At 40.0% G+C, this 24,466-nt stretch overlaps 1 protein-coding gene and 1 pseudogene across 4 annotated transcripts in view; one reads left to right on the top strand and one right to left on the bottom strand.

Moving 5' to 3' along the window:
• Positions 1-24,466, bottom strand: part of TBC1D30 (TBC1 domain family member 30) — a 133,678-nt gene that overhangs the window by 15,886 nt on the left and 93,326 nt on the right. For 2 of the 4 annotated variants that reach the window (XM_073620124.1, XM_073620125.1), the window contains exons 1-8: positions 22,742-23,180; positions 19,000-19,061; positions 18,235-18,300; positions 17,940-18,065; positions 14,291-14,476; positions 8,129-8,297; positions 6,581-6,749; positions 1,858-1,963 (exon numbers count right to left, since the gene is read on the bottom strand). In XM_073620124.1, coding sequence (XP_073476225.1) covers positions 1,858-1,963; positions 6,581-6,749; positions 8,129-8,297; positions 14,291-14,476; positions 17,940-18,065; positions 18,235-18,300; positions 19,000-19,061; positions 22,742-22,916 — 1,059 coding nt within the window. In that variant the 5' untranslated portion in view covers positions 22,917-23,180. Of the gene's footprint in view, positions 1-1,857; positions 1,964-6,580; positions 6,750-8,128; positions 8,298-14,290; positions 14,477-17,939; positions 18,066-18,234; positions 18,301-18,999; positions 19,062-22,741; positions 23,181-24,466 lie in introns of those variants that run through there. The other 2 variants (XM_073620121.1, XM_073620123.1) reach the window with 1 other exon arrangement.
• Positions 4,443-6,125, top strand: LOC141131144 (cilia- and flagella-associated protein 57-like; annotated as a pseudogene).

Genomic DNA, 24,466 nt, shown 5'->3' with positions numbered 1-24,466 from the left:
ACATTTGCATTACAAGTAATCTGCTGGCCCATTTATAAAGCAGGCGAGGCAATAAACAGTATTAGGTAAGGGGGGTATAAACCATGGTGGGTGGTAGTGTGTCTGTTTTACCTGTATAATTTGCAGTCAGTTTTTCATCCTGACATGCATGCTTAAAGCAGCTTACGTAATAATGCAGCCTGCAATCACCGATTACACTGTAATGATACGGTTATTTATTTTTTTCTTTTAGAGCTTTTATGTGTAGAATTACGCTGCTTTGTAAGTAGCAGAAACCTTACAAGTGTTTTTTTTTTTTTTAAACAAAAATGTTTCCTATTTAAACTTAGTAAAATGTCGGAGAAACTGAGTAATAGAATTCAACAATAACCCTAATCCTCTTCCCCTTGTTGTTTTATATCCAGAGTGAACTCATCTCCACCATTCTTCTTTCCCTCTTTTTCTATTTCCCAACTCTCCTCTTCTTTCCTCTTGCTAAACTCTTCTCTTTTGTTCCCTGAATCTTACCATGAACATAATTACACATCTGATGTTTATGGGTCTCCTGACTTTGCTTTAATATGTACACCTTGTACTCTTCCGAGGACAATACCTTCATCCAATCTCTTGTAGGTTTATCCTCTGCACAGCATTCTTTTGCTGACAATGACCCTTTTTTTGTGAATTTCCTTTCTTCTTTTGTTTATATTGCAATGCACCAGTACTTATTGCTATATTAACAATGTTTATTTGCATTCACTGATTGTGAGCGAATGTCTATGTCACATTCTGAAAATGTGTTAATAAAAAATATATTTAACCTTAAAAAGAAGTCCAGCCTAAGCTCCTTTGGCTGTACTCCTATGGATCACAGGAGTGCAATTCGTTTTGCACTCCTGTGACCCATTTTTAGCAGAGAGCGGGCTGAAGTCTGCTCTCCGCTGACATCACAGAAATCAGTCCAGGCACCGCGTCATCCCGACAATGGGAGTATGGATCCACCAGGTGCCTGGACTGACACCCCGCTCAGCCTCTCAGCGAGCCGCTGACAGCCTGAGACAGCCGCTCCCCGCCTCTCCAATGAGAGAGGAGGGAGCAGAGCGGAGAGCTGCTGAACAGCAGCTCTCTGCTCAGGGAGTTGAGAGAACGGAGCAATGGGCGATGTTCGATCGCTCAGCTCTCAGTGTAGCGGCACTGTGGGACAGATGCAGCATCAGACCGATGCTGCATCCATCTAGGTAAGTATGAAAAAAAAAAAAAAAATCCCATACTTCTCTTTTAACCTTAGTAAAATGTGAATTTTACTACAACTCAATCTTAATGGATCCTCAAGCCTTTTCAGTCTTTTTGTACTAAAAAATATTGTAAAGAACTCTACCATGCTTTGTGCCAGAAGCAGGATTTAATTAGTGTTATTATAAAAGGGGAAAATAACATTTCCACTTTTTATTGACAAGAACACAAATTTTACAAATCTCACTGGTTAAACTGGGGAAAAGTTGAATACAAAATAAATGTTGGAGGAGGATTCTGGTATGTTCACAAAAAACAATATATTGTTTACATGGGTATAGTCGGTAATGACAGAGCTATAGCCGAACCAATAGGCCCACAGCTATAAATAGGGTTTACAGGTGTGAGAGATGGAGCTACACCCTAGTTCTGGCATTAAAGAACATGTCAGGATGGTGCTGTTAACATGGTATACCAGTGAAAATTGCAGTGTAATATATTGTAATTATTATTTTCAGTAGACCAGCAGACACTGGTACCTGTTTATATTGGGGTCTGCTTCGAAGAAAGATCACAGAGTTGAAGCAGTGAAAAAACTGTCAAGTGTGGAAATGGAAAAAAAAGTACATTAAATCCCATAGATACCTGCATAAGTTCATGGCTTTCTATCAGATTGTCTTCAAGCATCTCCTGTGTCAGTTTGCCCATCATACTGTAGAATTCATCTGCATCCTGGCAGCACTCAATCTGCCTGTAACACAGACACCATTGTCAAAAAACAATCCCCTGCGCTAAAGATACTAATTAGTGATTAGGCCTACCGCTGCTGTACATGACATAAGTCAAAACATGGAAAAAAGGGTATGGGTACCACAGCGCTGACAGCCTGAATAAATACAATAAAGTGCTGTAGTGCATACAAAATTAAGTGCAAAATTAATCTAAAAAACAAAAAATATATTAAGCATGAAGCCAGTGAAAATTTTAAAAACACATGCAAATATGTATAAACTTGGAAGGTTCCTTTCACAGGTGCCTTCTACAAGTGCTGCTGTGCTAGAAATAGTGCAAATCAATATTAAGCTTTCAAAAGTGCTGCTAGTATAAAAGTGATCACAAAAGCATAAAAATAGGCAATGTGGGAAGCAGGAAGTGCTGGCCCGCACTTCCTGCCAGCACTTCCTGCTTCCCACATTGCCTATTTTTATGCTTTTGTGATCACTTTTATACTATATGGTATTTTACCTCCAATAAACCTATTTTGGTTGACCCACGCCATGTGGAGTTCCCTTTTTCTCTTTTTTCCTCATGTTTGAGCACTGATGACCACCTTTGGACCACCACCATTCTTGGAATAGTTCAGTTGCCGACCACTCTGGAACTTTCGTTTAGAACCATTGCCCAACCTCGATTGAATTGGATTCTGTGGCCCATAGGATACCATCCGGACTGGCATCATCACAGCACTAGGGACCCAGTACCCTAAAAGCCTTATAGACGCACTGCCATATGGTATGTGCGTCCACACGATCCGGTAAGAGTACCCATTCTTTTATCAGAATGTCTGTTTTGGCGCACTTTCTACTTTGGTGAAGATAGAAGAGAAAGTTTTCACAATATTGGACACTTTATATGTGGACATTTGGTCTTTTTATTCCCGTGTGCATTGCTATTATTTCACAGCATTTTTAGAGTTCATTTTGATGCTATACTTTATATGCATTTGTTTGCTCACAGTTTTCTCTGTTCATTTATTTCACTTCCATGATATAGGTGTTTTGGGTGTATATATTTTTTTATTCACTCACTCAGTCACTATTCAGCGCTACACTTATTTTTTATAATTTATCAACCGAGAACTGCTATATGTTCATGTGCACATCTTTTTTTGGACTTTCACTGGTCACATGCTTAATATTGATTTGCACAGACATCATTATCTTGTTATGCAACTTCAGTATGCACTCCACTATGCACACAGCTGGAATTAAGTAAATATCGCTCACTGATTGCTACACACTTCAGCTCAACTAAAATGGTCACCCCAAATCAGCAGACTCAAGATTTTTTTTCAAAGAGCTACGCCAAAAATAAAGCTGTCCATCCAGTCCTAAGTTTTTGAAAGCCCTGTCAGACAGCACTGCTTGGTGCATCACATTTCTCTATGGCAGTACAGCTAAGGTCACTTCTTGCCCCCACATAACAGCTAGCTACTAGCTCTACAAATTCTACTTTACAGGAGATTGCAAGATGCGGATACAAGAACAGTGCATTAGCTGCATTTAAACATTTATTGATTAATTTTATGAACTGTTTTATATGGTGTTTATCTGCCCAAAGTTCATCTTTAAATGCTGCAAGAAAAAAAATACAAAAATGAACGCACAAAAGTGTATTTAAACCTAAAATGTAGTTTCAGTATATTAGGCATCATGCTTGACCCTTGCAAAGTTACCTAACCCTTACCTGGAAATTCTGCCAGTAACCACAATTGCTGTGGCAGGCTGACAACGATGAGCAACTACCTCGCAATTAGAACCACCATTGTCAGCCTGGTTTGTAAACTCTATTGACTATTAGGATGTCAATGTAATAGACTTGATGGGCAGCCCAACAGCCAAATGATGTTGTGCACACACCAAACTGACAATGCTGTTCTTGACTGCGTAGCCATTACTTAACACCTTCAGCCTGCAAAAAAAAGTGCTGTTACTGGAATCATCTTCAGGTAACAAACTTAGGAATAGTTTTAAAAAAATGCAAAGCTTTTTTAATTTTGGATAGAGTAAAAGACATTTAAAACCCCTGTAAAGTTTATTTGTTGTTGTCTTTGTCTCATTAGGCAGATTTTACCCTTCATTTCCATACTGAGACAGCAAACAAAACTTGATAGAGGATCGAACCATTCCCTATGTTATCCAAACCTGAACAAAAAATGGAATGGAATGCCAGAAATCTCTCTGCCCCTGAATTGGCCAAACCAGGGTAGCCGAAGGCCATCGGCCCAAACTGCCAATACCTTGTCATGTCCAAGAAAGGCCTAGATAAACCACCATCCCCATCTATGACCTGGCCTCCATGCCATTTCATAAAGCATAAAGCTTTAAAGTACACCTAACTGAATGTGCCAGATGTTGGTCAGCATTTCCTTTCCCCCTTACTCCAAACTACCTTATGGCTCAGCCAGGGTCAAATGGCATCCTTCCATCTTTCACTCTTGAAGGATATTTATGGGCACTGTAAGATCCATGAAAAACCCCTTTCCTCCACAGAGTTAGTATAACAAATACCAGGGCCATGCAGGGCCAATTACCAAGCTGGTGGTTTCATATAATGTGACCACCGGTATGTTCTCAAGACAGCTGCTATGGAAAATCTCCAACAAGGAGGGTCAAGGACTTAAAAAAGATGAGGAATTGGGGTATGCTGAGTATGTTTTGATTACCAAGTCCCACCTGGTGTGAAAGAACCAGGTGATCATGGAATTAAAAGACCCGTGTGGAGGACAGACCTGTGTGTGAATTGAAAATGGAGAACAAATGTCAACTCATGAACTATAACGAGAAGCTGAACTAAGATGGTTACCTAGGAAATGGAGGGGTGCTGAAGACCACATACCAGATTCCAAATGCTTAAGATAAGAAACAAGAACTGAAACACCAGGAGGGCATGGCTGAACTAAAAATATTCTTGAGAGATGCAGGAAATGGGCAAAAACCTGAAGCTGCTGCTGGAGTAGAAAAAGCAGCAGGAGCTGCAGGTAAAGTCACAAAGGATGCTGGAGGAAAATGAGCATCAGCTGCATTAGCTGGTGGAGAGAAAAAGCTAGGCCCTAGAAAAACTGACAGAGTACTGCATAGGTGTCCTAGCTGCAGCGGGTCCAGGAGGAAACCTGATAACACCATAGAGATTTTGAAAACATGATAAAGCATATAGAAGGGGATGGAGGCCAACAGAACCAAGATGTAAAAGTAAAATATGGTTGCCGTCTGTGGGAGGAGGAGAAGGAAACTGAACTGAATCTAAAAAGGAGGGAGAATGGGTTTTTGAGGAAGAAGATCAGTAAGAAGATCTCAACGAAGGATATTTAGAAGGGGCCAAAAATATTGAAAATATGAACTGAAACAGCAAGGTGTGATTAGGCCACTGGAGGAAATCCAGGATCTGAAGAGAGAGATCCAGGTGAAGGATGACAAGGAGAAGAGACTTTGTGAGCTGGAAAAGAAGAATCAGGAACTGGAGAAATTTAAATGTGTTCTGGGTTTTTATAAAAACGGAGTTTGAGAAGCCGATTGAAACCAGAAAAAAATCAGTTCAAAAGAGATGAAAGAGTAGTTTCAGGGGATGGAAGCTGAGCTACAACACTCAACACTACAAGCAAAACACCCAGCTGGACCTCAACATCATCGAGCTGAAACAAAAACTAAAAGCTACAGACCGGGAGATGCAGCTAGAGCAGCAGAAGGTTTGTAAAATAAAAGCTGTCGTGATATGTTTCAAGCCAGATTTGCATAAATGTGTTAGATCTATGAAAGAACACTAAAAAGCTGAAGGATAGCATCCGGGAGTTTTACCCTAGATATGTACAGAAGAGTAATACAGTGGAGATAATGGTTGTAAACCCCAACATCCAGCAGGACTGCACCCATCACAAGGAGCACCTGGAAGGCAGACTGCTCAGATTACATAAGAATTTTGTGAAAGAGACATAGATCCGTCATGTGAACAATATGCACCTCATGAAGCTAAATGCCACACTGATTGAACAAATTAATGGATTATGATAGGAGCTGTAAGTCAGCCATAAGATGGTGCATGAACTGGAGGTGGCTTGTAAGTTGGACTGGAAGAGTAGCCTCACAGATTCCAAAACAACATCCATAGTTGGGCATCAATTCTCAGGGGTCCTATGACCAAACACAAAGGAGGGAACGGCAAAAATTACTGAGGAAAAAAACGGGAGATCAAATGACTGACATTCATTACATTCACAGGGCCTCACACAGTGAGGATCCAACCCCAATAAATGATACAACCCCAATCATTTACCATCAATGACAGCCTCATGAGACCAATCAAAGATCCTCAGATTGTACAGATAATATTATATTAAAAAATGCCTCCCCCCCCCCCCAATTTCTTTCCTTCCCAACCCATCTCTTGCCCTATTCTCCTCTTTGTTTTCTACCTTTCCCTTCCTAATTCCCCCTGCTTCTCTGTCTCTCTCTACCCGCTCTGTCTAGCCTCTTTTCTTTGTATTGTAAGTGATTGACACATACCTCAAATAATAAAGAGTTCACAAAAAATTGCATTAAGAGCAATATTAAAGGTTTTAATTAATTTGATTTTGTGATTAAGCCAAACTTACTCTCCCAGCTTTGCCCAAATCGCCAGTGCCACCCTTAGTATGATCTCTGAACCTTCGAAGAACACAGAGTCCCAGATCTTCAGAACAGTGTGATTCGGAAGACAAGTTGCAAATAAAGTCAAGAACCATTGCATAGTGAAGACATTCGTAAGTGGGGGCTCATAACCTCCTGCAAGGTATAAAGAAAGAATTTTAGATTTCTAAAAAAATTAACATTTTTTTTTGTAGTCTCATCTGCATGCCTGTTTTCTAGAACACATGTGTCAAGGAAACCCAATGTCATATTTGGTCAAATTAGAAGTTCTGTTGATTTACTTAGTAAAAAATGAATACAACCTCAGCAGAGATCAACCTTAAAAGCAGTATTAAACCCAAAAGCAAACATTTATTGTATAGCAGCTTACCAATTCTTAGGTGTAAAGGCTACATTTGTTTTTTTAGGCTCCCCGTTTTATTTTGGCGTGGTGATCTAGCCAGCAAATCTGTTATTTTTCAAAAGAACAAGCTGTCCCACAGATGTAGCAGTTAGATGGTCAAGACAAAACATTTACCATTGACATGGGTGCTTGCAATGGTCAGCATTTATGAAAAACCTTTATTCCAAAAAGAACAAAACCATTGCTGTAACTACTTAAAAAGCATTAGCTGGGAGTTTGGCATCAGTGTATCCAAATCTAATAGTACATGTAACATACACTCCCCCCCCCCAGATTAACAATGCGGCTGTCAAAAAAGGTGCCTCTGTTGCTCCTCAATCTGAAGTATAGGAATAGTAGGTGTTAGTAGCCGGATCATTAGGTGATAACAGAGGGAAGAAAGCCTAAAAAAATTAATGCAGCCACCACACAATGATAAGTAAGTGATAAGTAGTGCATGAAAGACAAATGGAACCTTTTCTGAACTAAAAGGATTTGCAAAGAAAGGTTTGGAAAACCCTTGAACAAAAATAGAAATAAAGTGAGTTGGGTAGTAGATGCAATAACAAAGGCAACTTTTTTTTTTTTTCAGAGTAGCGAAGGGTTGGGCTCTTTGTCAAGGTTTTAAATTTGTAAACCCTTTAGAACTACCTAGATTCGGCCAGATTCAATGAGGATCTCATGTGTGTGTGCATCTCTATATGAATGAGCCTGGGCTTTGACAGCATGTCCACAGATTTCTGTTGCACAGAACTTTATAAATAACCACTACCAAAGTTCTATTTTAGAGCCGCAGCTTTGTTTTTAATTTTTTCACAGTTTTAACAGGCTTTTATTTGTCACTGATTAATAAACAGTGTAAAGCTTTTTTCACTAATTAACTCTGAAAAATATCTTATATGTAATTCGAACACATGACTTTACAGAGCCAGAAATATCAATTAGACTTGTCTGCATTAATGGAGATACAAGTCACCAGAGTTTTTCGAGTCATTAAGACACGGAGTCTAAATTCTTAGAAAGGAAAATCGATAAAAAGTAATGAAAAAGAGAAAAGATGAAGGATGTTTCAGGGTGGTCCTTAGTAATAAAGCATGATGAAACATATTGTATATCTAATAAGTCCACATACCACCACTCTCCTTGTTTGCAGTTTTCTGAAGTACATCTAGATGATGAGATAGTTCAGATAGTTTCATCCTCAAGAGATCCCTAAATACAGCCATATCCACCGAAAGCGCTCTCAGATTATTGACAAAGTAACTGTTCGGCAGCACTTTGTCTATAAGGTAAATCATTATCTATGGAGAGAATAAAAGCAACATTTTTTTTCATTGCCAGATAACTAGAAACATATTGGACCTATTTTAAGAGTGACACATATTGAAAAGTAAAACTCTACATCAAGAAACAAAATTATAGATGAATAATACACCAATATAAGGAAACTGGCACAAAAATTAAAAAAAAGGAGCAGTTGTAGAGCCTTTTTTTACAGGCTAACACAGGACCTGGCCCTTCAAGTCTCAATCTGAAGTCTGGTAAGTGGAACTGTAGTATAAATTAGTGCCACCTAAACATAACCAGATAATTATAAGTACCAAATAAGTACCAGCTAAGACTTTTTTTTACACTGTCATTTTGGGGGAGATTTACTAAAACGAGTGCACTCAGAATCTGGTGAAGTTGAGCATGGTAGCCAATCAGCTTCTAACTTAAGCTTGCTTATTCAATAAAGCTTTGGTAATAAAACCTGGAAATCGATTGGTTTCTATGCAGAGCTGCACCAGATTTTGCACTCTCCAGCTTTAGTACATGACTGCTTTTGCTTGTTTTATACAAGTCGATGGGGATCTAAATGCAGAAAAAAAAGGGGGCCACGAGGGAAGTCAAGTCAGAAGGAACTCCAGAGGAACATGGAAGCATCTCAAAAAGAAGCTGAAAGCATCTGAAAAACATGCTGCATTTGCGTGTCTACATAAACCCTTAAACAGATTCCATTTTTATTCCATTACCCTACCTGTGAGCCGTTTTGGCATTTGCAATTATTATGATTACCATTTTAGTTATGAAATAAAATTTGAGGAATACTGCATATCACATCTGGTGATGTAATATATAGCATACTGTTTTTTGCTCCTTTGTTATAATGTGTTAGGCTGGGTTTCTCCGCATCCAAATCGCATGACAGGAGAGTGTGAACAGCTCTCCATGGAACCAGTTCACACATCTCCAAGGCAGCCGCGGAGCGCATTGCAGAAGGGTCCTGTGCGTCTTTGGATCCGTTTCAGGTCTGAATTCAGGCAAAAATTCAGACCTATAAACGGTGAACAGGGACGCACCGGACCCCCTGCTGTGAGCTGCTTCGAGATAGTGTGAACCCAGCCTCAGTGTGTCTTTATTTTGGTTAAAACCAGAGAATATTGTGCAAACTAGCTATAGTAGTCATTAAATGCTCCTATCCTTTATAGCCAAGGAAGCCGCTGTCTCAGGGGTTGATTTACTAAAACTGGTGAGTGCAAAGTCTGGTACAGCTCTGCATTATAGCCAATCAGCTTATAACTTCAGCTTGTTTAATTGAGCTTTGACAAAAAACTGGAAGCTGAGGGGTTATGAAGATGTGAAAAAAAAGAAAACTGATACAGCCATCACATCTAAGAATTGATGGTGTAGTAGTCCATGCCATATTTGCACAGGCATTGCCCAGCCACCACTAGGGGTCAACTTTTAGCTTGGTTTAGGACTGGGATCCAGAGAGAATCTGAAAACTGTAAAAATAAACATAGTATCAGTGTGACATATGTAGGTGGTTCAACATATTTAGGACTTCCATGATGGTAAGCGGTAAATCAACTCCTTTTACACTAAAACAGTCAAGCATATTTATTGAACAGTGCTAAGCTTAAGAGGACAGTAATCCTTCAAAAAGTAGTACAGTAAAACCTTGGATTGCGAGTATAATTAGTTCCAGAAACATGCTTGTAATCCAAAGCACTCTTATATCAACGCAAATTTTCCCATAAGAAATAATGGAAACTCAAATGATTCGTTCCACAACCATTTATTTATAAGTCCTTCGGTTTATAGTCCATATAAAAAAAGATTATAGCAATGTGACCAGGTTGTATAACCATAAAATGTCCATCCACAAATTACAGCCTCCACAGGGGATGCATCTACCTAGGTAAGTATAAGGTTTTTTTTTATAAACCCTATACAGTAAAACCTTGGTTTTAGACTAATTTGGTTTGAGAGCATTTTGCAAGACAAGCAAAATTTTTAAATGGATTGCTACACTTAGAGGCGCCTCTCTTCTCTTTTTTACTCAGTTGTGACAGGGCGCTACTTGTATATCAAGACATCGCGTATATCAAGTCAAATTTATTGAAAAAATGTTGCTTGTCTTGCAAAACGCTCTCAAACCAAATTACTCTCAAACCAAGGTTTTACTGTATAGGGTTTATAAAAAACCTTATACTTACCTAGGTAGATGCATTCCCCCCCAACACCTCTGCAATGAGAACTGAGAGATAAAACACCTCTGATCTTTCAGTTCTCCTCTCCACTCTGAGCAGAGAGTCATGACTGTCAGTCACTGGCTCTCTGCTCTGCCCCTCCAGGGTTCACTCGAGCGCTAGACTGGGGAGGTCTTTAGCATGGACCAGCTGAGTGACATCAGCCAACAGCGGGCGTCTGAAAACAGGTCACAGGCGTGCAGAACGAACTGCACTCTGGTGATACATTGGAGAAGTATAGCCAAAAAAGCTTTGGCCATACTGCTCCTTTAAGAAAACATTTTATTGACGTCAGCTCAGCTGGAGATGAATTCAGCTGTTTGTGTATAGTACAAAGGGCAGTACTTATAGCAATCTATGCTTGGAGCTCTTCTAGGACTGCAAGGTCCTACAGGCACAGGCTGCCAATTGTGGTTGCTTAACCTCAGCAGAACCAAGTCATCCTGCACTTCAATTAAGGGGCAGTAATGGGCTTAGTAATAGCTGCAACCTAATGCAAAACAGTGACCACTTTATTAAATAATAGAAAAACTCTAAAAATGAACCCAGCGTTACAAGGGTTAAATGCCCTTAACTTTAGTAGATGAGGAACAAGATGTAATGATCGATCTCTATGTTGTGGATAATAGGAAAGATGGTTGTTTTGGGTGGGGAATAGGAAAGAGGGGTGTTTTGGTTGGATTAGCAAAAAAGACAGCTGACACCACTTGGTGCACAAAAACTACATGTTTTTAATTCTGCCCTGTCATGTATTTTAAGTTTACTTATTACGGTGTCTAGGCAGCTGACATGTCCTTAGATGTGATGGCTGCAAAATTTTCAGACTAGGTACATTTTCTGCAAGTACAGAAAAATACCTATTGATCTTGATAAAAATGTCCTTACACATTTCTGTGTACTAAACAGAAATCCTAAACAATGTTATTAGCCTTCCCAGCTACCTTTTGTGAACTACATATTCTATCCTCCTTATGTAATAGATACGAGGAGAGGGGCATCGGTGTAGTCCAGATTAAGAGAACACAACGCTGCTCCCCCATTGAGCATTACAGCCAACATCTACTGGTAATATTGATAAATCCTTACACTGAGTTTAGTTGGTGTGCTGTCTATAAGAGAGGAAAGCAGCCCCAAGGGAGAACATGCTGCATCCTCCCAGGGCTGTGCAGCTCTTGGCATTACTTCTAATGAACTGAGCTTTGTTGTTTTATGGGAAAGGGAGGAGACATATTAAATAATTTACATAGATGAAGACTATCAATGAGATAAAAAAGATGTTTGAAGTTAAATCAATATTCATTTATGGATATGCCTTACTTGCTCAAAAAGAGGTTACATACATCCTTCCTTGAAGAAATGAACAGAGATGACTAGTGAAAGCTTTCTTTGAATTATGGAGCAGCAGCGATCTGTGAATTATTAAAAGAAAAGCACTGTCTCCACAGAGGAAATGGTGTCAGTTGTGCAGACTATGACAGTGCACTACAAATGCACCAATGTCTGCCAACCTAAAGCTTTACCTATTTTATGATCATTTAAAACATTTTATAGGTCTAATGGTTAAGAAAGTACATAGCAAAAATGAAAATGTATTCTAAATTATTAAGTAAGTCTGTGTGTCTTCGTGCAACATATAGAACCACTTGTTCACCTCTAATGTGAAAAATTAAATGCACTTATTTAAAAAAAAAAAAAAAAGTGCACATAACACCCCCCCCCCCCTTAAAGGAGCCTGCAAAGCATTGTACCCACAATCAGCGGATGGCAAGTGCAATGTCAGACTCCTGTAGACAAAGGCTTTCAGTTAGAAAGCTGTAGGGCTTGTAAATGAACTAGGAGGGTGCTCATCAGCACCCTCTCAATTCATTGAGAACTACAAGTCGTCTGCCACAGTGGCAGACAGGACTTGTAGTGTTCAGTCACAGATCGCTGTGAATGAATGACTAGGCTGTGCAGGCGGAGCCCTACGCAGCCGCTCTAATTTTAAATTGTGACAGCGGGTGCGGGGAGAGGAAGCCCCGCCCGATGTAACAGGAAGGAGGAGCGCTCAGAGGGTGAGGGGGAGGCTATGAGCAAGTTACACCCTAAAAACGCGTGTAGCATGTGGCATGCTCCAAAGATTAACTCATCCTTTAAAAAAAAAAAAAAAATTAGATCTATCTATTATATATATATATATATATATATATATATATATATATATATATATATATATATATATATATATATATTTATAGATATAGATATATAGATATATCTATATATACTTTAAACAAAGTATATTCCTAGCCATCGTCTTTTTGCAGATATCACCATCATGGCCCTTTCAATCCTTTATCATTTGCATGCAACCATACCCACTTGCTTCTATAGGCCCATCAAAAAAAATACAGGACACTCTATTCAGGTCTCCACAAAGCAACACAATGCAATGCACTGTGATGATCTATGTTGCCATCAGATGTGCTATGGAAAAATATAGTATGTCTACAGTACATTGTTCTGCACCAAGCATCACTGCAGCATTGCCAATGACCGTAGGACCAGATACAAATTCACGTTTTAACAGATGCATAATAGGTTATTTCTTATTGATTGATTATTGTGTATAATTGTAGACCAAAAAAAAAAAAATTGAACAAGAAGAAATATACACTATAAAAAGATGCCGTTAAATTACATTTTTATCAGATCACTTTGCTTTATTTTATTTTATTGCGGTTAAAAGCTGGACTCTGGACAAACCACTAAATACACAGAGGAAATACATACTCTATATAGTAGTTGATTCAACTGCCAAAGGATTTGTATTTATGTCCATACAGCCCTGAAAGGGACCTGAACTTTCTCCACTACAGTTTCACTTTCACTTACAAGTCTTCTCCCCACCCACACCGTGGGACTGAAAAGTAAAAGAAGCAGCAAACTGATGACCTCTCGCTGTAACTCTGCTCTCTCCTTGTATCAGCATGCTCCTAGAACTGCAGCACAGCACACCTGATGGGTTCCTTGTACTGCTTCTCTATCCTGCTGTACAGACTACATAGCAGACTGCAAGAGTCTGATTCCAAATCCAGTTCAGGTACCTACACTGCTTGCATTAAATATATAAAAAAAAAAAACACACATTTAATAATGTACTGACAACATAGATGCATTCATTGTGTCTCTTATACCTTCAATTTTTTCCAAAATGCTAAATATATATAAAAAACAAAAACACACAATCCATGTATACTGAACATACAAGGATTTTTCGGACATTTTATGTCTGATTACATTACTAAAAAAAAAAAAAGAAGGAGGTAGATGGCAATCAGCTTTTTTCCAACAGCTGCAGTTTTTTTTTTTTTTTTCCGTTGACGAGTTCTACATAGAAAATAAGATCAGTACAGAGTATGACAATCAGTGTAGCAATAGCAGGCCATCTGCCTAGCACAGACAAGAGGAGGAGACATCTCTGATGAGAATCCAGGGAGTTTTCTTAGCAGACATATTATATTCGTTAGAATCATTTCTGTTCTAGCCGCAGCTAAGCCATCATGATATCTTTTTTCACATAGGCAGGAAGTAAAAGCTAAAATGTATATTTGGTGATGTATACACATGGCAGGTGTGATGCTAAGAACACTTGGCAAAAGCTGGAGCTATACTGTGTACAATAGTACTCAAATAGTATCTTAATCCATTAACACTGCAAGCATTGAAAACTGTGTGTAAAATAAAACAAGTAAAATGATGCCACATTAACGATAAAACAATAGAATTATTGTACATACCTTAAGTGCATCACCCTCATTGCCCTCCATTACTTCCAGGATGAGTGCAGCCAAAATATTAAACCCTTGACAGTAGCCAACTGACTTGTTCCATCTGGCGTAGGCCAAAAGAACCCGTTTAAGTACCACTCTATCCTGTTCTGCCTCCTGTCCACAGTAGGAACTACAGCCAGTTCTGTGGAGATCCTAAAAAGAAAAAAACATTGAACAGGCAAACATTAGATTTTCATTCTAGCAGTGCTTACAGGTAAAGGTGATATACTTGAATATAAATGCAAGAAAAATAACCCTTTAATTGAATTTATGATATCAATTAATAAACTGTATTTAACAAAAATATCAACAGATGTAAGGTTACATTTACCGGGTTGATTAGTCCCCACTGCCCATGACAGCAGCAGGAATCTGCAGCTGTTTTTGTCACCTGTGAGCGGCTAGCTACTAGTGTTCATTTTGGCATCAAATTTTGATTTAGTTTTATTCATAGACTTTTGACTAAAATGCCATTATAGTTCTAGTCGTATTTAGTCGATTAAAATCTAATGGGTTTAGTTAAATTGTAATGCATTGTTTAAGGATTTCTCTTAAGAATTTCCAGACTCATTATTTACTCCTGGAGTGAAAAAATCTAATATGTTAATATTTATGGTATTAAGGTTTGAATAATCTATACGCTCTGGACAGTGGTCTAAGGAGGCCTGTAAATGCTGCACAGTGCTCTGGACAATCTGAGGAGGCTTGTAATGCATTGCACACAGTGCTCTGGACAATCTGAGGAGGCTTGTAATGCATTGCACACAGTGCTCTGGACTGTCTGAGGAGGCTTGCAATGGACACAGTGCTCTGGACAGTTGCTCGAGGAGGCCTGTAATGCACAGTGCTCTGGACGGCAGTCTGAGGAGGCCTGTAAATGCTGCACAGTGTTCTGGATGGTGGTCTGAGGAATCTTGTAATGCACAGTGCTCTGGACGGTGGTCTGAGGAGGCCTGCAATACACACAGTGCTCTTGACAATGGTCTGAGTAGGCCTGTAATGCACACAGTGCTCTGGATGATGGTCTAAGGAGAAGGCCTGTAATGCACACAGTGCTCTGGACAGTCGGGAAGCCTGTAAATGCTACAGAGTGATCTGGACGGTGGTCTGATGAGGCCTGTAAATGCTAAACAGCGCTCTGAGGAGGTTTGTAATGCACACAGTGCTCTGGGTGGTTGGGAGGCCTGTAAATGCTGCACAGTTCTCTGGGCAGTCATCTGTCTGAGAAGGCCTGTAATGCACACAGTGCTCTGGATGATTGTCTGAGGAAGTCTATAATGATGTAAAAAGTGCTAAGCACGCCTAAGTCACTATCTTGTTTGCTGGGAGGGGAAACACTCACAGGCTTTACAGGTGGAGCTCCGAGGAAACCATAAATTCACACTGGTAAACGTCCCTCCCTCATATTTTCATTCCATTTTCATTCATTGACGAAAATGGAATTCAGTTTCGTCAATGTTTTCGTCTATGAAATTAACACTTCAATGATGGGTCACTTGTAGCTGCAGCTATCCTTGGCTATCCACACAGTCACCTGCAGTGATCACAGCTGCAGCCGCGGCCAAGCGATCATTGACATGTACGGGGCTTGACGGCCGCAGCTAGCCGCTCACAGGTGGCAAAATCAGCAGCCGCTTTCATTCGCACCAGGGCCAGTAGCCGTGCGAATGTAGCCTAATGGAGTACTGGACAAAAAGTACACACTTGGCATCAAAAGCTGGTATTGCCCCCTGTAGCAGAAATGACGACTTCTGGGCATTTTATATAACTGTCCACCAGTTTCTAAGATTGATTCAGTGATGTTTTTGGCCTCTTTTCCACTCAAAATTCTTATAAATGCAAGAGGTTTGTAGGTATCCTTGCATGAACTTTACTTACAAAATTCCCCCACAAAATGTCAATAGAAATCAAAATCAGGACTTTGATTAGGACAGTCTAAAACCCACTGTTACTTCTTTTTAAGCCATTTCTTGGTGGATTTGCTAGTGTGCATTGAACCATTGTTGTAGTGAAAGACTCATTTACAGTTCAGCTTCAACATTTGGACAGATGGCCTCACATTCTCAACAAGCACAATTAGATATGATGCAGAATTGATAACTATGAGCTGTCCAAGCCCGTAAGTAGCAAAGCAACCCTAAACCATAACATTTCCACCATCATGATTCAAAGTTGTTATGGAGCTCTTTTCCTGAAATACTGTGTTGGTTTGCAGCAAACGTGTCTACTGTTAATGTGACCAAAGTCTTTCAGTCTTTCATTGATCAGTCTTCAGCACATTGTTCCAGAAGGCCCGGTCTTTGCTTATAGGTACAATGGCAAACTGCAATCTTGCTTTAATGTCCTTATTAGATAGCAAAGACTTTTTCTTATTATTCCTCTCATGCAGGTTGAATTTGTGCAATCTCTTTAGGACTGTAGACGCATGCACTTTGATTTCAACTATAGTAAGAGTTACCTGAACAACCCACAGTGATATTTTGGGGTTCTTGGGGACTGCTTTTACCATCAAAAGATTTTACTCATAGCCATCCACAACTGAGGCCTTAGAGAGCTCTATTGATCTTGGCATGATGACACCGCACACAACAGCAACATGAACACCAGACCCTAGATGCCTTGGGTTTAAATAAAACAGGTTCCATCTACCTGCACCCTAAAGAGATTTTAATCTTTGGCGGTTAATCTGGATCACCGGATTCTAATTTCATGAATTTGAAATGGTGATAAATGTAGGGGTGTACTTAATTTTTACCACATAACAAACCAACATTTTGGTTAATGTAGATCAGGGATATGCAATTAGCGGACCTCCAGCTGTTGCAGAACTACAAGTCCCATGAGGCATAGCAAGACTCTGACAGCCACAAGCATGACACCCAGAGTCAGAGGCATGATGGGACTTGTAATTTTGCAACAGCTGGAGGTCCGCTAATTGCATATCCCTGACGTAGATCAATAAAATGAATACATGTCAATTTTATACATGTATGCGCACACACACTGTATGTGGATTAAAACTTTCCTAGAATGGTCTTGGAATTTGTTTTTGCAACACAGATATGACAACTTAATAGGAATCACCAGTCAGCAAGTTTAACCAGGCTTCTGTAAACTTTAAAATGCAAATATTGAATATTATTTGTTTTTATTTTAACAACCGGCTTATATAGTTTCCTGCTGAACCTACAGCATCTTGTCACATGATTCTGTGCAAAGCAACCCCCATGTCCCAGACTGTAGCAGAGATACCAGGCCTACATATTCACAAAACTCAGGAAGTAATGTTCCTAGAACAGCACGCTACACAATCAGGAAATTGTCAGCAACTGGATGGCCTAATCCTAATGCATTCCAGCAGTTTCAGGGTTCCCAGTGACCAAAAGGACTCACTTATGCAAAACTACCCATAATGCAAGAGGAAAGAAAACATTGAGGCTGACCACCACAGTAATGACGTGTAGGTAGAGGGAGTGACATGGCCAGATCAAAATAACAGTTCTACGTTTTCAGGCTCCTATTGAAGCAACAAACATACACTGATCAGGCCCAGGTCCACAAAAAAGTAAACAGTCATCTCTTTCTAACACTAAAAGCTATTGTGGAAGAGTATTACCTTGACAATTTGAATTCCCATTGAGTCGTCATCAGGATTGCTCCTTTCATTAAACGTAAAGCGCATAGTTTTATCCCAGTCTATAGAGATGCTATGTAAGTAGTGGTCTGCAAGTGTCAGCCATACCTGAAAATCGGTAAAATAAAAGCAAGTTAATTTAACTGTAATTTTAACGTACCCCTCTTGTAACCGAACCATCTTGTATTGAAATTGTTCTGTCTCCCTTTATTTTTTAAAGCACTGCACAGACTACTCTTGCTATATAAATGTATTTAAAATGTTAACAAGCACTTACTTTCCTCCTCCACTCTTTAGGTATTCCAGTGGGTAGTCTGGCAACAGCTTTGAGAGCATCGTACCACTAGAAACACAGAAAACAGTACTATGAGTGTCCCAGTAAATTACAAGCTCTTATAAAAAGTAAGGACCAACACTCTAAAGGATAATACATTATTTATGCCTGCCATTTTTAAATAATGAGCTAGAATTTTCTAATACAGTAATGCACCCAGTTCCAAACAGTGCTTATTAATATGTTACCATTTAGTGAAAAAGACAGTACATTTCCAAACTAAATGTGTGAAATTAAGGCTCAGTGTAGCTTATCCACTACATAGGCAAAGACTTTTGTGCAACTAGAATCTCTCTCTCTATCTTTTATATATATATATATATATATATATATATATATATATATATATATATATATATACATATACATATACATACACACACATACACACACATATTCCAAACCCCTAAACTATTTATTCAGCTGCTTGTAACATTTTATCAGCACAGATTAAAAGGTTCCATCCCAAACCTGCGTCACGGCTGCAGTCATCACTGTAGCAGAGCCGACTACAGTGATTGTCAGCTTTCTCCAGTGGTCCCTCAGGTATGAGCTATGCATAATTACATTAGTCCAAGTTGGACCAATGGAGGTATACAATTAGGATCACTTCTGGAGTTCAGCTTTAATGGTTCTTGGAGGGAAATATTTAAGAAAGGCTGGTTTAGCCAATAAAATTGCTGCTAGACAGCTGTACAATAGCATTACCTGTTGAAAACCATGTTGTCCCAGGGAAGGTTCCAAGGTAAATTTCAATTTTGTGTCTACCCCTGGAATATGAAAAAAAAAAAATGTTTAGTGGTCCAGCAAATTAAAAGCAACAAAAGACAAAGAGGTTACTACAGCTGATAATGCAGAGAGCACCTTAGGGATATTTTTTATTTGCGGGAGCACAGTGGTTTAGTGATTAGTGTATTTGGAGTAGCACTAGGATGTTCATTTTGAATCCCAACCTAGACACTATCTGCACTGAGTCTGTATGTGCTTTGTGTGGGGTTTTTCCCTGGATACCCAGTTTCTTCCAAACTCACACTAGACATACTGGTAGGTTAATTGGCTTCTATCTATATTGGCCTTGGTATATATATATATATATATATATATATATATATATGTATGTATGTGAGATAGGGACCTTAGATTGTAAGCTCCTTGAGGGTAGGGACTGATGTAAATGTAAAATTTTTAAAATTTTTGTAAATCGCTACCTAAAGCTCTTCGTAAATTTTCAGTACTGTATAAATACCTGTAGTAGTAATAAAGAATATGTATGTATGTACTGTATGTATGCATGTATAATGGGGACCTTAGCAAGATTGAGGACAGGTACTGATGTAAACATACAATAAATATATAAAGCTCTGCGTAAATTGTTGGTACTACTGCTACTACATAAGGACCTTAGATTATGTGTTGCATGAAGCTAAGGACTGATGTGAATTTACTATATGTGTACATTGTTGGTGCTATATAAATACCTGTAATAATAATAATAAATATTAATTGAGCATGTAAGGACCTTAGATTTTGTCAGGACAGTCACTGGAGTGAATGTACAATATATGTAAATTGTCGGCACTATATAAAAACACCTGTAATAATAATATTATTAATAGTATTACAGGTATTTATATAGAGCTGACAATGTACAGAGCGCCTCACATATACAGTATTGTACATTCACATCAGTCCCTGCCCTCAAGGAGCGTACAATCTATGGTCCCTAACTCACATAGATATATGTACATTATTAATATTATTTGGATGTGTATGTTAATGTGAGTTAGGGACCTTGAACTGTGCTCTCTTTGAGGGCAGGGACTGATGTGTACAATATATGTAAATTGGCAGCATTATATAGATACCTGTAATAATAATGTTGTTATTAATAGTATTACAGGTATTTATATAGAGCTGACAATTTACACAGCACTTTACATATATTATACATTCCCTGCCCTTAAGGAGCTTACAATCTATGGTCCCTACCTCATATGGATATATGTACATTATTATTATTTGGATGTGTATATGTTCATGTGAAATAGGGACCTTAGATCATGCTCCCTGTGACGGCAGGAACCGATGGTAATGTATATGTGAAGTACTGTGTAAATTTGTTGGCGCTATATAAATACCTGTAATAATAAATAATAATAATGTGTATATATCCTGTGCACTCCTTGAGGACAGGAACTGATGTAAATGTTCATCATATGTAAACAGTCGGTTCTCTATAAATACCTGTAATAATGTTAGTAGTGGTAAGCTCTATATAAATACCTGCAATGCTACTGCTACTAACACTATTACAGGTATTCATAGAGAACTGACAATTTACATAGGTTGTAAATTCCCATCAGTCCCTGTCTTCAAGAAGTGCACAGAATATGTACACATTAGTATTATTACAGGTATTTATTTAGCACCTTTACATATACTATACATTCCCATCAATTCCTGCCCTCAAGGAGAGCACAATCGAAGGTCTCTAACGCACATGAACATATACACATCCAAATAATAATAATAATAAAAACAATCATAATGTATATATATCAATGTGAGTTAGGGACCTTAGATTGTAAGCTCCTTGAGGACAGGAACTGATGTGAATGTACAACATATATAAATTGTTGGTACTCTATAAATACCTGGAATAATGTTAGTAGTGGTTAGCACAATATAAAATACCTGTAATGTTACTACTGTTACTACCTGTAATGTTACTGCTGTTACTACTACTACTACTGGTATCTATAGAGAACCGACAATTTACATTGGTTGTACAGTCACATCAGTTCCTGTCCTCAAGAAGCACACAGGATATATACATATTATCACAGGTATTTATATAGCATCAAACAATGTACACTGTACTTTACATATATTCTACATTCCCATCAGGCCCTGCCTTCAAGGAGAGCACAATCTAAGGTCCCCATCTCACATATATACAATTAAATAAGAATAATCATAATGTACATATATCCATGTGACTTAGGGACCTTATATTGTAAGCTCCTTGAGGGCGCGGACTGATGTGAATGTAAAGTATATGTAAAGTACTGTGTACATTGTTGGTGCTATAAAAATATATGGAATAATAATAATAATAATTACATATCCTGTGCGCTACTTGAGGACAGGGACTGATGAGAATGTAAAGTATATGTAAAGTACTGTGTACATCGTTGGTGCTATAAAAAATATAATAATAATAATAATAATAATAATGTGTATATATCCTGTGTGCTCCTTGAGGACAGGGACCAATGGGAATGTATAGTATATGTAAAGTACTGTGTACATTGTTGGTGCTATAAAAATATATGCAATATTATTAATAATAATAATAATGTGTACATATCCTGTGCACTACTTGAGGACAGGGACTGATGAGAATGTAAAGTATATGTAAAAAGTACTGTGTGCATTGTTGGTGCTATAAAAAATATAATAATATTAATAATAATAATAATGTGTATATATCCTGTGTGCTCCTTGAGGGCAGGGACTGATGGGAATGAATATATGCAAATGATAGTGCTATATAAATACCTGTAATGCTACCATTTGCATATATTGTACATTCACATCAGTCCCTCCCCTCAAGAGCTTACAATCCAAGGTCCCTAACTCACATGGATATATGTACATTATGATTATTATTCTTATAAATGCACTGTATATATCCATGCGAGTTAGGGACCTTAGGATTGTAAGCTCTTGAGAACAGGGACTGATGTGAATGTGCAATATGTGCAAATAGTAGCATTACAGGTATTTATATAGAGCTAACCATTTGCATATATTATACATTCACATCAGTCCCTGCCCTCAAGGAGCTTACAATCTAAGGTCCCTAACTCACATAGACAGATGTACATTAGGACTATTATTAATGTGTAGATATCCATAGGGACCTTGGATTGGGCGCTCCTTGAGGACAGGTAGTGATGTGATGTATGTAAAGGCTCTCTATAGATAAATAGAAGGACTGGATGTGAAGGTGTGCGGAGAATCGGGGTGTCATGTAGAGTAGAGTAGAGGGGAGGAGGAGGGCGCTGTCCACTGTCCAGTGCTGATCCCGCACAGATCCCAGCACAGCCGGATGACGTCACTCTCCCATCAGAGATCTCCAGCTAGACAACGATGAGTGAATACACAGAGCGCACAGCACAGAGCGCACACCTTCCATCCTTCCCCCGCCATAGTGTGCCATTGTCATGCAATCAGTGCTAACACACGGCCCATCAATCCCTTCCAGCTCCTTGTATCTACAATGGATTAGCACCCAGAAACCCATCAATGCCCCTGATCCGATTACTAGTACAATGCAGGGTTAAGCCAAGATTACTAAGTGTAGACGGGTCCAGATCGCCCTCCTTGCCTGACCTGAGAAGCCCCCCCCTCCCCCCAGGTCGTGTGATAGAAGCTGCCCACTCACCTGGCTCCAGGGTGCAGAGCAGGCGCGGTGCGGTCCTAGAGATACAGTTCCTCTTCTTCAGCACATTGCTCAGGATGTTCCCCACTCCTCCTCCTCCTCCTCCTCCTCCTCCGTTCTGTCTCTTCAAGCATCGTCCCCCTCTCCTCCCGCTGCAGCTCAGCCTCTCCTGTCTCATGGAGGAGTCCCGATCCCAGGCTACAGGCACAATGACAGCCCGCTGACAGCTGCTGATCTCTATGGGCTCCTCACTGCAGGATCCTTCCCATCAATGACACCAATAGTGGGAGCACCAGGGACCGATCTCTCCAATACAATCACCAGGATCAGCAGCCGGTGGAGCTGGCTTTTGTGGAGGAAATCTGCAGTGCAGAGGCGAACGAGTGTGGGTGCAGGGATGAGGAGGGATGAGGAGGGACTGGGGTAGGAATGAGGAGGGACTGGGGTAGGAATGAGGAGGGACTGGGGTAGGGATGCTCCACCTACCAACACTTCTATCATCCTTCTGCCAGGGATCCAGCTCTTATTTCTAAGATCTCACCCCCTGCACTGGGGGGCTGCAATCAGATCTCACATGCCAGCCACACACACCTAATGTCAGCATGCAGTGCCATCAGGGGGCAGGTTGTTTTGTTTTTGTATACATGCATTTACATCTCATATACAACTAATTACTTATGTATGTACAGGGCCTTGAAAAAGTATTCCTACCCCTTGACATTTTCCACATGTTACAACCAAAAAACATAAAATCCCAATAAAATAGATTTATGCGATAGCCCAAACACAAAGTGGCACATAATTGCAAAGTGGAAGGAAAATGATAACATTCTTTAGCCCTCATTCACACAAGGTGGATCCGCTGCCAGCCACGGAGTCCGCCAGGTCAGCAGGAGATCTCTCCGTTGATCTCCGCTGAGCCAGCGGATGACAGGTCCCTCTCTGCCCACTGAGCGGGGAGAGGCTTGTCGAGCGCCGCTGGTCGCCATGGAGAGATCGGATGAAAATGGACAGCATGTCTGTTCAGGGCCGTCTTTAGCGCAGGGCAAACGGGGCACTTGCCCAGGGCCCAATCTTTGTTGGGGGGCCCGCGCTAGTCGTGAATTGGGGCCCCGATGACAGCTTTGCAGAGCGCACAGAGGACACGGGAGGATGTATTCCTCGCTAGCCAGCTGTGAGGGGGCGGGGCCGGGAGCTCCACTGACGCTCTGACCCCGCCCACGTGCAGCCTGTGTACTCGGAAAAGAGCTTCTGTAGTGAGAGCCAGTGATCGGAGTGCGAGTGTCAGTGGAGCTTCTGGCCGGGAGCTCCAATGACACTCCCACTCCGATCACTGGCTCTCACTACAGGCGCTCTATTCCCAGTACATAGGCTGCACGTGGGCGGGGTCAGAGCGTCAGTGGAGCTCCCGGCCCCGCCCCTCTCAGCTGGCTAGTGCGGAATACATCCTCCCATGTCCTCTGTGCGCTCTGCAAAGCTGTCATCGGGACGACCATTCACGGGTGATGTGGGCCCCCCAACAAAGCATCAGTGGAGCTCCCAGCTGCTTTAGTGAGAGCAGAGAGTGGAAGCCCCGCCCACAGTCCTGAATGTATGTAGTAAGTTTGGCTGGCCAGGTATGTCCTTACAACCATAAAATGCCTGACTGTTTAAACCCTGAGCTGTTATTTAACTGTAAAGCTGTGCATTGCTGAAAGTTCTCTGACCATCACCTGTATAATGTCCGCA

Source organism: Aquarana catesbeiana, linkage group LG03, assembly GCF_042186555.1.
Source record: "Aquarana catesbeiana isolate 2022-GZ linkage group LG03, ASM4218655v1, whole genome shotgun sequence".
NCBI classification, from domain to species: domain Eukaryota; kingdom Metazoa; phylum Chordata; class Amphibia; order Anura; family Ranidae; genus Aquarana; species Aquarana catesbeiana.
Note: the sequence above shows the minus strand (reverse complement) of the source record. Positions and strands in the feature narration are given on the sequence as shown.